Source organism: Alnus glutinosa, chromosome 1 (genome assembly GCF_958979055.1).
Source record: "Alnus glutinosa chromosome 1, dhAlnGlut1.1, whole genome shotgun sequence".
NCBI lineage: Eukaryota > Viridiplantae > Streptophyta > Magnoliopsida > Fagales > Betulaceae > Alnus > Alnus glutinosa.
This window is the reverse complement of record NC_084886.1, coordinates 18,397,092-18,413,126: the sequence shown is the minus strand read 5'-3', so window position 1 is coordinate 18,413,126 and position 16,035 is coordinate 18,397,092. Positions and strand designations below refer to the sequence as shown.

At 38.4% G+C, this 16,035-nt stretch overlaps 2 protein-coding genes and 1 non-coding gene across 3 annotated transcripts; all 3 read left to right on the top strand.

The window, feature by feature from the left end:
* Positions 1-1,317: 1,317 nt before the first annotated feature.
* LOC133875915 (la-related protein 6B) lies at positions 1,318-7,591 on the top strand. The gene is made up of 10 exons (XM_062314191.1): positions 1,318-1,822; positions 3,670-3,751; positions 4,051-4,145; positions 4,257-4,328; positions 4,543-4,622; positions 4,735-4,834; positions 5,770-5,817; positions 5,905-5,973; positions 6,487-6,636; positions 6,985-7,591. Exons 1-10 carry the CDS (start codon positions 1,397-1,399, stop codon positions 7,234-7,236), a joined length of 1,374 nt encoding a protein of 457 aa, XP_062170175.1. The 5' UTR covers positions 1,318-1,396; the 3' UTR covers positions 7,237-7,591.
* Positions 7,592-9,724: 2,133 nt separating this feature from the next.
* Positions 9,725-9,798, top strand: TRNAI-AAU (transfer RNA isoleucine (anticodon AAU)). The gene has a single exon. It is a non-coding gene; the product is annotated as a tRNA-Ile (tRNA).
* A 203-nt stretch (positions 9,799-10,001) lies between these two features.
* Positions 10,002-16,035, top strand: LOC133881749 (outer envelope pore protein 37, chloroplastic; the record flags this gene model as incomplete). The annotated part of the gene is made up of 6 exons (XM_062320808.1): positions 10,002-10,433; positions 11,038-11,127; positions 11,227-11,397; positions 11,599-11,693; positions 13,912-14,032; positions 15,712-16,035. Coding segments are annotated over 6 exons (1,041 nt in total), but the record flags the coding sequence as incomplete, so codon positions are not given.

Here is a 16,035-nt window from a genome sequence, read left to right as displayed (position 1 = left end):
ACCAAGTCCTTGTTTGAAATTTTTGTCTGGCTTTCTTCCCTTTCCCCCTTATGTGATGCTAGATTTTTTTTGTAACCTTTGGGGACGACTTCCCATGGATATATAGCAGCAGCAGCAGCAGCAGAAAGATGTGAAGACTGAAATAGCTTTTGGGTGAGCCAAAAATTGGGAGTACACCAAATCTTTCCTTGAAAAGATAAGATTTCTGAAGGAATTAATGTTGATTGGCCCTTTTTTTGGGTGAAAGATCTGTCCATTTTAGTATGCTTTATTGGATTTGATGTGGCTTACAAGTGTTGTGTGCGAATTGAATTGCTGAATTGTGTGGGTATGAACCCCGTGAGTGCTGATTTCATTGGGTTATAATATCTCTACTTGTTTAGACTCCTTTCTTGAACCATCTACTACCTCATTTGTTCATCTCTCGTGAGTCGTGTCCACATGAAATTGTTTCTGCTTTGTCATCTTTCTCGTTATTTCACATTCAAACAAACAAACAAACAAAAACCAACATATATTTGGATGCATTTGCTTCACACACCTTGAGTTCAAACTTTCATGTTTTTTGTTCTTTTGATTTTTGGGGGCAGCAAAGAAAAAAATTTGGTACCATATTGAAAGGCTAAGTCACATGGATCGACTTGTCCTTGCAACTTCAAACATTCAAGCCATTCTTTTAAAATGAACGGTTTGGATTGAGCCGCGTCAGCCTTAAAAATAAGAAAGCAACTAAAAGAGTAATCGACTATCGTTTTACTCTTCGAGAAGGTGATCAACCACTCTTATAAGGGTTGTCGACCGAGTGATTCTATTCATTACACCCTATATTCTCGATGCCTACGTGGCATGATCCTTCTAACCAAAAAACTAATTTTTATGCACTGAATGCTATAGAGGATCACGCCACATAGGCATTGAGGTGATGGAATAGAAGGGTGATATTTTGCCATCTACACACAACCACCACCACCACCAACCCATCGGAAACCAAGAATTTTAAAAAGACGGCCGACCATGCCTTCTATCCTAAGCTCTAATAAAAGTGATGCAACCGCTCCGTCGGAGGTGGCCGTCGACCACCCCGATCTTATAGATCAAGTAGTTAAGAGATAGGTGGATGGAGTATTTTTGAAAAGAAGAACGAATATAAAGGAAGGAGGATGTTTGGATATGGATCCCAACAAGTCACATAATTGATACTGATAAAAGTAGCAGTAGAGACGGATCAGTGTCCCTACAGTAGCCAGTAGGCCCCACTGGAGCTTCGAAATCAATCGAAATTTCATCCGAGTCATCTATAAATAATTGATCGCTAGACTCCCTTTAAGGTCCGAGAAGGCCTCTCCATCGTCTCTTAGCCCTTTACAGGGCTCTCTATCCCCGAAAACCCTAAAAGATGGCACATGAATCAGAAGCCCCTGAAGCCGCGCATTCTTCTTCGCAATCAGATCCGTCGCTGTCCCGAAACGTTTCGTTTAGCCGACTCAACGCGCAGGCACCGGAGTTCGTCCCCACGCCTCGGCCTTCCGCTCAGCCGCCGCCCCGCCTTCTGGTCCCGCCTCCTCCTCCGCCGCCGCCCTTTCATCATCACGTTCCGATTCAGGCTCACGTGATCCCCGTTCACCATCCTCATCCTCACCATGTTCCGGTTCCGGTTCAGTTCCAGCCTCATCCTCATCATTCGCATCATCATCATAATCATCATCAGTACTATGACCAAGAGGTGCCTCCGCAAGCTCAGATTGAGTCCGATCACGCTCCCGCTTCTTCCAACAAAAACAACAAGCTCTCCGAAGAGGCTGCTCTCAAGGTCTTGAATCAGGTGCTCCGAATCAACTCCCAACTCCCAACTGCTTATTTTTATTATGCAATTCGTGTTTTGCTGCGTTATGTTTCTTCATCACATTTCTTTTTCGGCAGAGAGTAATGTTACATTGATGGTGTATTTGAATGGCATTCCATCAAACTCCGTTTTCTGTCTCAATTGTTTTGTGACTCTCTACTTGTGTAATTAAAGAACTAAAATATAGACACATATAATGTTGAAATGTGCTTTTTTCAGACCCCAGTTTGGTTTTTTGTCAACTAGTCAAATTTGAAATGAGGAGGAACAAACCTTGTGTGAGAGGTTCGTTTAGCAACACGATTTAAATGTGATATAGCACGTAAATAAGAAATTTTGTGGTTTTTTGGGGGATGTTATGGAAGGTAGCTTGGTGACACTATACTATCAAGTTAGATGTTGGTTGCCATATTTTTGGATTTTGTAAATACGGAGGATCATTCTGGCACATGAAAATGGCCGTGCTGGGCAATCAAATTGTACATCATGTTCTGCAAAGATAATGGTGGCCAGACTTGATTTTTCTATGTACAGAGTAAATGGCTCTTTGGTATCAAGTCTAAGTACTATTAGTTTCCGTATAGTCTCCAGCAAGAGATTATCCCTATTTTCTTGGAATCCCAGTTGGCCGAGATGTGTCTGTTTTGTAGGCTGAAATTTGTTGTTTGTCATCTCCACGACATTTAAGAAAATTTATTAAGATAACCCTCTGCTGGGATTTAAAGGGCAATTATCCAACAGTTGTGAGGTTTGGTATCTGCTACAGGATAAGGCAAGGGTTACAAGACGCACTTGTTGATAGAATGGTCCTATGATAATTTACAAAGGTAAAGTGAAGTGTACAGTTGGCATTCAGTGCATGAATGCATGTCCCTGTGCATTTCTTTAATTGTGGGGGATATTTTGGTTTTAGTACATGCTTCTTTGGGGGGTTTGTTGGGTTGGGGTGCTTTTGGGGCAGGTTTGGGTGTTTGACGGGGGCTTCAACTGTTTTTTGGGATTTCGGTTTCACGTGGGTTTTGGGTGTTGTGAGTGATTTTTGGCCGGGAGGGTTTGACAAGTTGTTTTGCTGTTTTTGGGTTCTGAGTTTGTAAGAACTCTATTGAATACTGCTTGTGTATGTAGTGGCGCCTTATGCTTTTTTAATAAAGTTGCATTATTACTTATCAAAAAGTACATGCTTCTTGGCGCAATCTTGAAACCTAATATTGTAGACAAATAGGTTTGAGAAAAATAATTGGCAGAAATGTTGATATCTCATTGATCAACATGTGATATATGTTGAAAGAATTCAGAAATTAGAGGGAAAAATTTGGAAACTTTTAATGAAACTTTTTGAAAACTTGATACCAAATTTAATGCACAGGAGTCCAAACTGAAAGTAGTACAAAAGTATTATTCGCATGTATGTTTTCCTCTACACCTGATGGGAGGGAAGACAGAGATGCAATAAACAATACTTTTGGACTTCCATTGGTGCCTTTAGTAAGTTATGTCGAGGGTTTCCGTGTTTTGATATGGAAGCTAAGCCATCAAGAGTAGTTGTATCAGGGAGGACTTTAATGAGAATAGTTTGCATACTTAATTGTATTTGATATCAGGTTTTGGACTATGGAATTGGCTTGATGATGTAAGGCTCCTTATTGAGATGATGTTTCTATTTTCTTAGTAATGGCCATTTGGTCTTGGTTATGTTTCTTTATTTCCCTAGATATGGTTGTGTTTTCAAATTAAAAATTATGTGATTGACTTCTCTAACAATCTAATTATCTCTTTGATTCGAATCTTGACTTTTGATCTTTCTAATATGGCATATCAATCTGTAGGTGGAGTATTATTTCAGTGACGTAAACTTGGCTACTACTGATCATTTGATGAGGTTCATCAACAAAGATCCTGACGGATTTGGTAATATCGTCTGCTACTTTATTTTGGTTTTAGCTGTCCATCACATAGTCAGAATTGCTTGTCTGAAAGCCCCTTATATACTTGATCTGCTTTCTATAATAATACATGCTCCACGGAATTTCTGTCTGTCTGCAATTTCAAACACACAAATAAACTCAAACTATACACATCGCCTTTTTTTTTTTTTTGGGTGAAGCTATTGATTGCAGGGTAATAATTTAAGTGAAGTTTGCTTAATGTTTGCCATTTTGGAAGTTCATAAAGCATTTTAAACTTCTAATACTTCTGTCATTCTATAGTGCCTATATCTGTTGTTGCATCTTTCAAGAAGATTAAGGCCCTCATAAATAGTCATTCCCAGCTGGCGACTGTTTTGCGGAGCTCATCAAAGCTTGTGAGTTCCTTCATACACTCTTGCTTCATATACTTTTCTGTTGACTCTTCATATCCAATTTTTTTTTTTTTTTTTACATTCGTTTGTTAATATTTCCTTGATGCTGTGCAGGTAGTCAGTGAAGATGGAAAGAAAGTTAAACGCCAGCATCCCTTGACTGAGTTGGACATGGAGGAGTTGCAAGTAAGTTTTATTCTATTTGGTTTACTGTCATTTTACTTTTTGTCGTCAGAGATAATTGGCTTCCTCATTTGTACTATTCTTCTGTTCCTTTCAAGCCAAGCATTTCCTGAGTGATTAATTTGAAAAACTTTAATGTATTGCAAAATGACAAGTAAAGTTCCCAGCAACTGAACCTTGTTATTACTTATTATCTAATACTTATTTTGATTTGCAGTCTCGCATAATTGTTGCGGAAAACTTGCCTGAGGATCATTGCCACCAAAATCTTATGAAAGTTTTCTCTGCCGTGGGAAGGTACCAAGATCATTTCTACTAGAAAAATCTTAAACTAATACCTTGCTTGTTTAAAAAATTTAGCAATAATTATCCTTGAATGTCTATATCATGTTGAGTTGTCTTTTGGCAGTGTCAAGACAATTCGTACCTGTCAGCCTCAAACCTCCAATGGTGGAGCTTCTTCAACATCCAGATCAGTAAAATCTGATGGTATGCTTTTCAGTAACAAGGTAAGCAGGCAAGGAGACATTTTGCCTTGGAGCAGGTTATTTTTGGTGGTTCTTTTGTTAAGCTTTTAGTATCGCTTCATCAACTTTAAGGTGGCAGTCATTCTTTTCTGTCAGAAATTATGTTTTTTTTTTTTTGTGGCTTTGACAAAATTGATGCAATTTTCTCGTGAATATAAATATCATGGGGGTAATATCCAACCATTTTAGTTGCCAATGACATGCCACATGGTGGACTTTCATGGAAAAAAAGGTGGGGGGGGGGGGGGGGGGGTCCAAGTGTACTGTACATTGGGTATGGTATGGTGGATATTCGTGTTCTCCCTACGGAAAGTATTTACTGTTGAGTTCTGTTTGGTGCTAGGAGGTATACACTTGTCTGGTGACTGGTTGTGTTATGGCTCATACTGTGTGGACCCACTCTCTTAGAGTTAATAGTTTTGAGTGGCAGTTTCAAACTCACTGAGCAGTGAGCATGTTAATTATGAGCAAAACTTTGGGGCTTGTCCTTTTATTAAAGATGCTTGTCCAAATTATTCAGATTTTAGATTTATGTTTTGATTTTCCGGTTAATCAGTGCATCTGGACAGATGATACAATGACCTATGCGTTCATTGGGCTTTAAAGAAGCGTCTCTATGCACCTATGCATTAGTTACTATAGCATTTCAGTGATTGTGATGATGTCCTCGTGTAAATATGTCACCTTTTGCCCTACATGATTGCCATTGCCGAATGAATCTAACTTTTTTTGGGAAGCTATGCTAGTTTACAATAGACTATCACCTAAACTTCAGATTATGAGGAAACGTACTCGGTGAACTAAATTGGCACTTAGTGCAATTGTTGCTATTTTTTTTTTCCTTTTGATTTTGATCCACAAACAATAATCAGTTGGCTATGAGAATCTAATATCGGAACCCTTCATTTCATATGTAGTGGCATGCTTTTGTGGAATATGAATCTGTTGAGCTGGCTGAGAAAGCAGTGAGTACTCTTATTATCTGATATATAACAGTAATTTCTCTTCCTTGCTCATTACAGCATACATATGAGTAAATTCTATTTTTGCAGGTTACAGAGCTAAATGATGAGGGTAACTGGAGGAGTGGCCTTAGGGTCCGCTTAATGCTTAGACGCTCGGTATATGCCAAATATTGAACTATTTTCTTCTTCATGCTTTGTTTGCAATTCAGTGAGTGTATTCGCTAATTCACCCACCTAAATATAAAAGACAATAGACAAATAAGTACAATTTAATATTAAAGTACAAATAATAATGAATGAACAATTCGTACTTAAAAAAGTTAAAATAATGAATGAGCAATTCATGTACAAGGGCTTTGCCTTTTTCTGTTAATAAATTATTATTCATTAAAAAAAATAATGAATGAACGAAAAGATTGGAGGCTAGTTCATGAGATGCCGAAATTGAAACAAAGAGTGTGTTTGTGTGTATGAAAAATTGAACTTGTGTATGCAATCTTGGTTGGTCCCAAAACCAGGAAGGTTTGTACCTGTTGTTTCTGTCCAGTTTCTGTTCTATCTAATGCAATTTAGTCATGGGTGATAGAGCCAGTTTGGTGTGAACGAAATTTTAGTGTTTCCAATTACTGGATTAGTGCATTGATGTTCTTTGCAAATTTTCCATTCCAGTCGAAACCTTCTTCAGCGCGAGGGAAAAAAGGGCATGATGGGGAAGTGAACTTTGAGGAAGATGATACTTCTACGTCTGATCAGCAGCAAAATGAGAAACAATTGGAGTATCCTTATCAGCAGTCTGATGCCCATGCATTTGAATATACAGTAAGTGCCAGCGTATTGGCAGAAAGCATTTTTGGTCTCCTTTTCCTATTCTGGGGGACTGCTTTCTAGGATTGGGCTGCTATTTACATATTGGTCATGACATGGCATGCAAATATTGCAATCAGTAATATACAAACACAAATGTCATGGTTATACTTTGACACGCGCATCATTAAACCTCTTATCTATGCACACTGACACCAATGCATAGGTGTTGCACGTATTTAGAATAGCAAAGTGGGTAATATTTGGAGCATATGGGGGATACATTTATATCCATATGCTGATTCCAGAGGTTATTTTTTCCTTATATATATTTCTATTTTTTTCCCTTCTTCTTTGGTGTAGGGGGAGGAGCATGTCAATGAGAAGGATGGTGGACAGAGGAGAAATCGTAGCCGTGGCCGGGGCAAGGGACGCGGGCGGGGTCAACACCACAACAATAATCGAGGAAATCATGTGGGAACTCCCCCTTCAAGTATTACATGCAATAATGAGCTGCCAACAGTAGCCAAGCAGCCTCCAGGGCCCCGAATGCCAGACGGCACAAGAGGATTTTCAATGGGTAGGGGAAAGCCAGTTGCTGTGAATATTGCATAATCCCTTGGCATTCTACATATATTACAGGGTTTCCTTGTAGCTTTGCCTGCAAAGTGTGTTTGGATGGGGAACTGTCTTCCTGTGTGGCGTTGATGGCAGGGTTTTACAAAGGGCTGTCAATCCATTGTAGTTTCAAAGAGGGGTCAAGTTAGCCGTATAAGTTGAGTACTTCATTCCGTTTGCTTATGTAATCCAGTAAGAGTGATTAAGAAACAAAATGCTGTTTTTTTTTTTTTTTTTTTGGAAATGTAGAAAGAAGGGTGGAAAAAAAAAGTGGGGAGTCAGCAATACCTATAGGTAAATGTGAGTGAAGAAGAAAGGAGATTGCAATATAGAACTGTTCATTACATCTCTATCTCGCTGGCTCTCTGTCTCTCTGTCTCTCTCTCTCTCTGTCTCTCTCTCTCACATCCCTTGGATTCTGAAAACCAGTTTTCACAAGATCCCAAAGCCAGAATTCAACTAAACGTAAGGGGCAGGAACATGTTTTTAGGTCGTTGTTTTGTATTTAAACCTGAAAAACTATGAGCATGTAATAAAGTAATGCCAGTTAATTTGGGATCAAGTCGTGAGTGTAATTCAACAGTGGATTTGAAGTTTTTTTTTTTTTTTTTTTTTTTTTTTTTTTTTTTTTTTTTTTTTTTTTTTTTTTGAACGGGATCTAAAACTTTCATTGATAACAAGTTCGAAGGCAAATACAACATATGGAAGGGAAACAACCAGCCCGATAGCTACAATGACACGCCCGTAGGCCCAAGGTAGTGAGTAGAGATACAAAATCCCTAACCACTAAGTTATGAACAAACTTAGTTTAAAGCAGTTACCTAAGTAACAAATTAAAATTACATAAACAAACAATTAGGTCTCTCTTTACACACTGAAACACAATCCAACTAAAATGAAAGGTCCTAGTCTAATTTACAAGCCACCTAAAATGCCCAAATATTTTACAGTCCATTATAAAGGTAAATTGTGAACAGAAACAAGGATGTACAAAAAGAAAAACATAGATAACAGAAGCCCAGAAGTTGCCGGAGGAAGAAAACTGCCTGGATGCTAGCGTGTTTAAAACACGCGCCACCCCCGGTACCTTCCTCTACTGCTGTCGAACACCCCTTCATCCAAAAACACCCCCAAAACTCGGCCAGAAGAGAGGAGCGTGGCTCTCCACGCACGGGCCACCCTTGGCGAGTAAGAGCCACACACCGCGTGGAGGCCCGACACCGCCGGTGGTTGAGGTGGTGGCTTCAGAAGCGGACGGCGAACACAATTGAGATGGTCATGTCGCAAGGTCTCCGGCAAAACGTTGTAAATCTAGCTCGAAAGAGTCGGAGACACAAGCTAAGGTCACTCCTCAAAACAACTCCAACCTATCAATCTGCCAAAACAAGAGGAAAAACAAGCAGAACAAAGCAAAATAAACCAACTCCATAGCTATAAAAGCTAGAAGAAACATTGCCACTACCGGATCTAACCGAGGAAAACAAAAGCTACATAACCCTATTGGTTGGGAGAAATTTATCTCTACTGGAACAAGCCAAGGGGGAAAAAAAAAACCACCCTGACTCATAAGGAGCCAGAGGGAAAATCAGCATCGGAAGGGGGGAGGCGTGAGGTCAACCCCATCCCGGTGAAAACCATACTCACAAGGGTCTCCCTCTAGGAAGAAAAGGACTCGCAGAGAGAGGAAAAAGAGAGTTTTTGATAGATTTGAAACTTAATTATATGTAGATGTACAATGGATGTAAGTGTATTATTTCTCTGTGTTATATATTTTATTTTCGTTACTTAAAAAAAAAAAAATTATTTTTGTTGTGCTAAAAGTACTCAAATGCACTTGATTTTTAATGTTCTCTCAAACTAAAAATTGCATTAATGTCTTCAAGTTATCTAAAATTTGCAATGTATCCCAAAATAACAAAAACACACTTAATAAAATAAAATAAAAAATTCAAAAATTTAAAAAGGTGGCGGCCGTGCCCACTCTTGCCATAGTGGGGTTAGCTTGGCTCGCAAATAGCCTTTCACCACCCCTCAAATGGCCAAAGGCGATTCAACCATCCCTTCAACCATATAAAAGGTGGTTGAACCACCCCATGACCATCGCGCGGATTGGGTATTCATCCTCTTGTTTGAGTTGGCCCCGTGTGTGAATTGGGCAACGAATGCGATATGTTTCTTTGCTTCGTTTAGAACTAACCTTCTCTTATGCTTGTAAGCCACATCTTTCTCCGTTGCCTTAAAGCACAATTTGCTCCTTTAGCGAGAAGCTCAAAGAGGTCTGTTGAAGAGGTGACTTTCGATAACGTGGTTCACAAGTCAGAGACTATCAATAATAACTAGAAAGGATACAAACAAATGCAGTTATGTGTAATACACTATTTGTTAACAAAGAGATATCCACTTCCAGTTAAATACCTGAGCCTTGTATTCGAGTCTTCCGGAAAACGTTAAAGCTATTATTTTGTTAATATAAAATAACATCAGTGGCCTATTAGCTCAGTTGGTTAGAGCGTCGTGCTAATAACGCGAAGGTCGCAGGTTCGAGACCTGCATGGGCCAAAAACTTCGAGACTTTTGTTTTGTTTTTTTTTTTTTTAAATGTGATTTGTATAAATTCAAAATTTAAAAATCTGATTCGAAAAATTGGCAATCAATCAAATAAAAATCTATTTAATTAAAATCTCCGCCTCAAAAAGAAAAAAAAAAAGAAAAAACCCACCACCCCGTAAAACTCGCCCACTCTCTTTCTCTCGCTTCCTTGATTCACTTCACTTCAAAAACAAACAAAAAGCACCGCAGCGCACAAAGCAATGGTGGACTCGGACCCACCCCCCCCTCCCAATTCTGACCACCTGGCCCTACAACCTCCACCGCTGCCGCCACCGCCACCACCATCCACACCCGCCAAACCCGCATTCACCTTCCCTCAGAGGCCCCCCATAAGAGTGACCACCCAGTTCGACAGCGACAGCTCCATTTTCTTCCACAAAGTCTCCTGCAAGTTCCTCAACTCCCTCGCCAAGCTCAAGCTCTCCTTCCAGAACGACAGCAAGGGAGAGATCATCCAACCTCAAGTCACCTTCGTCTCCAAGCACCTCTCCATCAACTACGATCTCGAGGCCCAGAATGCCCTTCTCAATACCTCTCTCGAGATCGGCCCCAGATTGCAGCTCAGAGCTTTCCATAATGTCAAGGTCCAAAGACACTCCCTTTTTTCTCTAAAATTATGGTTTTACGTTATATATTGGGTGGTTTTGGGAGATGGCTATTGTTTCTTTTTGGGTGTCTTTCATGGAAATGTTCAAAAGGTTTATGCTTGGTTGGATTTAATTTTACTCTGTTCTTTCTTTTTTATGATAGTTATATGTTGTTTTGAAATATGGGTTTTGTTTGTTCAAGTTTTTAAGTGCAATTCCTCGCGGAATTAAAGTTTGGATTCAAGAAGGATTGATTGCTTACTCTGATTTTTAAATTTATTGAAAAAGAGGAGATCTTTGTTTATTGCCTCATATTGTAATGTCTTAGGATGTGGTTCTGATTTGATTGACATTGATTGTTCACTTTCAAGAGCATTTTCGTATGTGAGATACAATTTGTTGCCCCCTGGTGTTTAAAGTTTGAACCTTGTTTTTCCTTTCTTATAAGAAATTCTTTAGGAAAACATTGGCGTGATATTTTATATTTATCCTTTAAGTAATGCTTCTTGAGCTGAATTTCTTTCATTTGGCTAGGTTTGCTGCAATTTATTTGAACTGTTTATGCTTTTCTTCCATCTCTTTAACATGTCATAACTTTTAGGAACAACAAGGACAACTGTCAATGGTTGCAAACATTGCTGATCCTGGCTATGCATTGGAGTTGTCATCTCTAGTTCCATCCGTTGGTCCGGTGAGTATGATCCTTAGCAAAATTTGTGTCATCTTCTCATTTGAGCAAAGTTTTGAAGTTTTGTGGTGTAGGGCATTGATTAGTTTCCTGATTCTGCAGCCAAGAGCAACCCTTAAATTTCCCCTTGGTGAAGTATCATTAGAGGAGCGAGATGATGAGGAAGTAAAGAAAGCATTGTCTATAAATGGGATTCTTAAGGGCCAAATTTTGAATGGAGTCTGCACTGCTCAATACCAGGATGAAGATTTGAAACTAAGATACATCTACAAGGTTTGCATTTTAAAAAAAATTGACATTTTTTCCCCATAATTCCATGTGATACAAGTGCCAGATGGCTAGAAGTGTGCTATTGTACAGTACCCTTCTGGAAAATGGTAGGGTTGTTTGAATTTAGCTCTTTTTTTAATTTTTCCATCTTTTCTTGGTTTCATTTTTTCAAACTATATTGTTTGAAGTTCGAACTTATTCCAGGATGAGGAAATGTCATTTATCCCAAGTATTTCTTTGCCTTCAAATGCATTTTCATTTGCATTCAAGCGTCGGTTTGGTCCTTCAGACAAATTGAGGTTAGAGGCTCTTCCTCTCTCCCCCTACTTACTGAATTTTTTTCATTCTGTGGCCCATGATTCACTGGTGGTCTCATTAATAACTGATATAGATGCTTCTTGTTTGGTTTCATTCACTGTACTTAGCTCTCACACTTGGTGTGCTGTGTTATGCCTGGATGCAAAAAGTATCTTTCTAATACCTTAATGATCAAGCTTATAAGATGATGTGTAGGTGGGGTACTCTCAAAACCCTTGCCATACCAATTTTAGCTGCAAGTATGTCTCTTATGAAGGGGTTGATGTGTAACACTCCGGTCTTATATGGGAAGAGATGAATAACTTACATAGAGTGAGCGGTTTACAAAGATACCCATAGGTGTTAAGTCCTACATTGCCTAGTTACTAGGTGAAACTGGACTTTATAATGGATTTTAGGAAAACTCAAAATTGACTAGTCTTTTTGGGGTGATAGTGTAGATGTGGCTAACGCTTTTTATTGGGTCATTACAAATGGTATCAAAGTCACCTAGTAACGCCAGGTCATGTGGTACTGGAGTACTGTATGACGTGGCCCTGACGAGGACGTCAGAGGTTTAAGGGGGGTAGTTTGTAACACCCCAATCCCATATTGGGAAGAGATGAATAGTTCACATAGAGTGAGTGGTTTATAAAGATACTCATGGGTGCCAAGTCCCACATTACCTAATTATTAGGTAAAACTAAGTTTTATAATGAATTCTAGGAAATCTCCAAATTGACTAGTCCTTTTGGGGTGATAGTGCAATTATTATTGGTTCATGTGCATAATTGGTGTGAATATGCTCTATAAAGACCATGAAATGGTGAATGCAATACGTGCTTTGAGATAAAAATAGTGATTGATTTGTGGCTTCTGTCATCCTTATTTTTTTATTTATAAGGGTAAATTACTCTATGCTGCCACGAGGTATAGGAAATATTTAGGACTTACCTCACGTTTCATAATCGATACTTTGTGCCTTGAAGTTGCTAATAGCATAATCCTGATTATAATAATAAAAGAACATATTTGAACATATTGCTGAACACCTCTTCCATATGCTAAAATTGTCCTAGGGTCATCTGTTGTGCACTCATTCTTAAAGAAGAAACCATAAACTTGGGCCTTTTGATCACCGTTTCTCACTCTCTAGCAACGGCTGCCAAGTTTGGGTTTTTTTTTTTTTTTTTTTAAATGATGAAATAAATTATTATTATTATTATTTTTGTTTGATTTAACCCATTTGATTCATAAAAATAACTTCTGGTTATTTTGGATGGGAATCTAATTTGAAACAAAAAAGAAAAAAAAAGAGAGAAGATAGTGTCACAGTTTGTAGTGACATGTGAGCATGGGGTGTTGTAAGGGCATACCTGTTATGTGGAACACAAATCTCAGGGGCAGAGTGTCGTTTTGAAAATATTGAAAATAGGATGTAAGTGGGAGGTCTTGAGTTTGACTCTCAATGAAAGCAAAACAATGTGTTTTTTTTTCTCGAATATTTCAAATCCTGTTAGCTTCTCAGATTTCAGACGCCTTTAGGGCGATTGCCTCTCTTGTATAATTTTCATGTACAAGGGCTCCGCCCTTTTCTTTTAATAAATTATTATTCATATTGCCTTATGCTTTTTGTATTCATCTTGATTACTTATAAAAAATAAGTAAATTATTATTTCATAAAAATAAACGACGTAAGCCCCTAACATTTCCAAACCATAAGGGAGGTCAGAATTTGTCTTATATATAATATTTACATGTTTCAGGACAGAATTCAATGCCAGTGGTCCGTGGACCAAATGACATCTTCTCCCTTCATAAATAAGGATTTCAATCCCATATGAGTTTGTTAGTTGTCTTTACCTTAAAAAAAATCATTTGAGAAAACTTAAATCAGAAAAAGAGGGAAAAAAAATATTCTAGGAAGCACGGATGGTTAGAAAGGGCTAAAGTATTTGCCTCTAGCACGTATATGACTTGGACACTGACAAGTCTCCTTAAATTAAGCGTTAATTGTTAAAGTGGGCTACTTTGTAATGCACAAGAATACTTTTACACCACAAGTTAGGAATACAAAATCTCTTAGGGTATTGGAGAATGGATGCAGATTCTTTTTGTAAATTGTTCATTGGACTTCAATGTTTCCTGTTCTTTTCTCCATACATCTATTTCCAGCTTAGTTTTAGATATCCTGATTTGTTATAATAATTTAATGGCCAGCTACTGGTACAATTTTGATTCCAACTTCTGGAGTGCGGTGTACAAGCACACATATGGCAAGGACTTCAAGTTTAAAGCTGGTTATGATTCGGAGGTGCGCCTTGGCTGGGCATCTCTTTGGGTAAGTTTTTGCTAGGCCTCATTGCTTTATTGTGCTAAAACATCTCTTTTTTCTTGTTCTTTAATTTAGTTGAGGGGTATGAAGCATTCACAGCTGATAATATTCTTACCAGAGTCATACTTGTTATGAGCCTTATATGTCAATTATTTGATATTCACGAATCTTTGGTGCTATTATTCTGTTGATTTATTATATTTAAAATAAAATATTATGAGCAGATATAGGGTCGAGCCCATCCTTCAGAAGAGCATTCTAACTCATTATGTTATTGTGATCAATTATGCCTATGCTGTTGTAACCAAGGTATAATCTTTCTGTGTAATAATGTGAGAAGGGCCGTGCACTGCTGATATAATTATACTTGTAAAAAAAAAATGGCTGTGCACCGCTGATAGTTGACTTGGTCTTACTGAGTTCTATGTTGCTTTAAAAAGATTTTCTCAGTGTCCCCCCCTTTCTCTCGAGCCATGATTACGGGGGGCACTTTTTAAGTTTGTTGACAGTCTTAGATGCCAGGTGTTACTGCTTCCACTCTAAGAATTACTTGCTTTTCTGTGATCGATGTAGACATTGGATGATGTGCTCCTAGCCCAGTTTCATATCCCCTGACAAATGTTCATAGAATATTGTAATAATTATTATCTAAGCTCGATAACCTAGTCTTGAATCCTTTAGTTGGGATATGGCCTCAATAGGCACTATTACACCATGGTTGGTATGATGGTTGGAAAATAGGAACATTGGAGAGGGGAGGGGTGAAGGAAAAGGATGGAGAAGGGAGAGGTGTCCACTTCCCTATCATGTCATTTGGTAGGAGGGAAGGAGAACAGAAAGGAAGGAGAGAGTGAAAATTAAAAATTAACATCACACATTCAAATGTTTTATAGTGGGGACAAAAGTGGAATTTCACATTAATCTTAAAAGCCCCTCCCTTCCCCTTCTCTCTGGTCACCAATCTGCCCATTTTGGGCAGATTGATTTTGGTGGGCCTGGGAGGTTGTGTTTTGCCTCCCTTTCCTTGATTGTTCTGCCCCACCGAAAAGATGGATTTCACCTCCCCCTCCTCTCCCTCCAAAATAGTGTTGGGACTGTGGACTCTTTGATAGATAATTTTCTGATGTCTTTTGATGATTGGCTTATTTTTATGGATGGATGGTTGAGATTCTTTTGTTCACTTCTTTTAAAGCACTGGCTTAAGTGGTAATAAGAAAGTTGGACAGCTTTGACCATTTTATTCATTTCTTCACCTCTTGACTGTTGCCCTTTGCTAAGATGTTCTCTAAGAGTGTTTTGGGAGTGCATGTAAAGTAAATAAAATACAAAAGGGTTTTGACTCTTTGATAGATAATTTTCTGATGTCTTTTGATGATTGGCGTATTTTTATGGATGGATGGTTGAGATTCTTTTGTTCACTTCTTTTAAAGCACTGGCTTAAGTGGTAATAAGAAAGTTGGACAGCTTTGACCATTTTATTCATTTCTTCACCTCTTGACTGTTGCCCATTGCTAAGATGTTCTCTAAGAGTGTTTTGGGAGTGCATGTAAAGTAAATAAAATACAAAAGGGTTTTTCAATTCTCAGCCATGGATGAGTTGTGTTAAAATTTTGCTGGATATTTTCTATTTTTGTCGGGAACTTTGAGCTCAGTTTTTGCATGGCTTCCTAATGATCTGGTTTCAGGTTGGAGATGAAGCTGGACAAGCAAAGACAGCTCCAATGAAGATGAAAGTTCAATTCATGCTCCAAGTGCCACAAGATGACATTAGATCTTCAGCCTTAATGTTCCGGGTTAAAAAGAGATGGGACATATGATAAGTCTGTTTCTGGATGGCCTCTTCTTCTTTCTTATACATTAGATGGGTTGGTTCTATATAGTAGTGCAGTCCTGTTGTAAGCTTATTGCTACATAATGCACATTAATATGTTAAGTTTCTATTTCAAAATCAGAATTTTAGTAACCATCATGTGACAGGAAGATCCTACAGAAATTTTTGGAATTTCAAC

Excerpts from the sequence above, each read along its gene's own strand:
- LOC133875915 (XM_062314191.1), top strand. The coding sequence starts at position 1,397 with ATGGCACATGAATCAGAAGCCCCTGAAGCCGCGCATTCTTCTTCGCAA. Across the intron at positions 4,146-4,256 it reads TGCGGAGCTCATCAAAGCTT|GTAGTCAGTGAAGATGGAAA; the intron begins GTGAGTTCCTTC and ends GATGCTGTGCAG. Across the intron at positions 4,623-4,734 it reads GTTTTCTCTGCCGTGGGAAG|TGTCAAGACAATTCGTACCT; the intron begins GTACCAAGATCA and ends GTCTTTTGGCAG.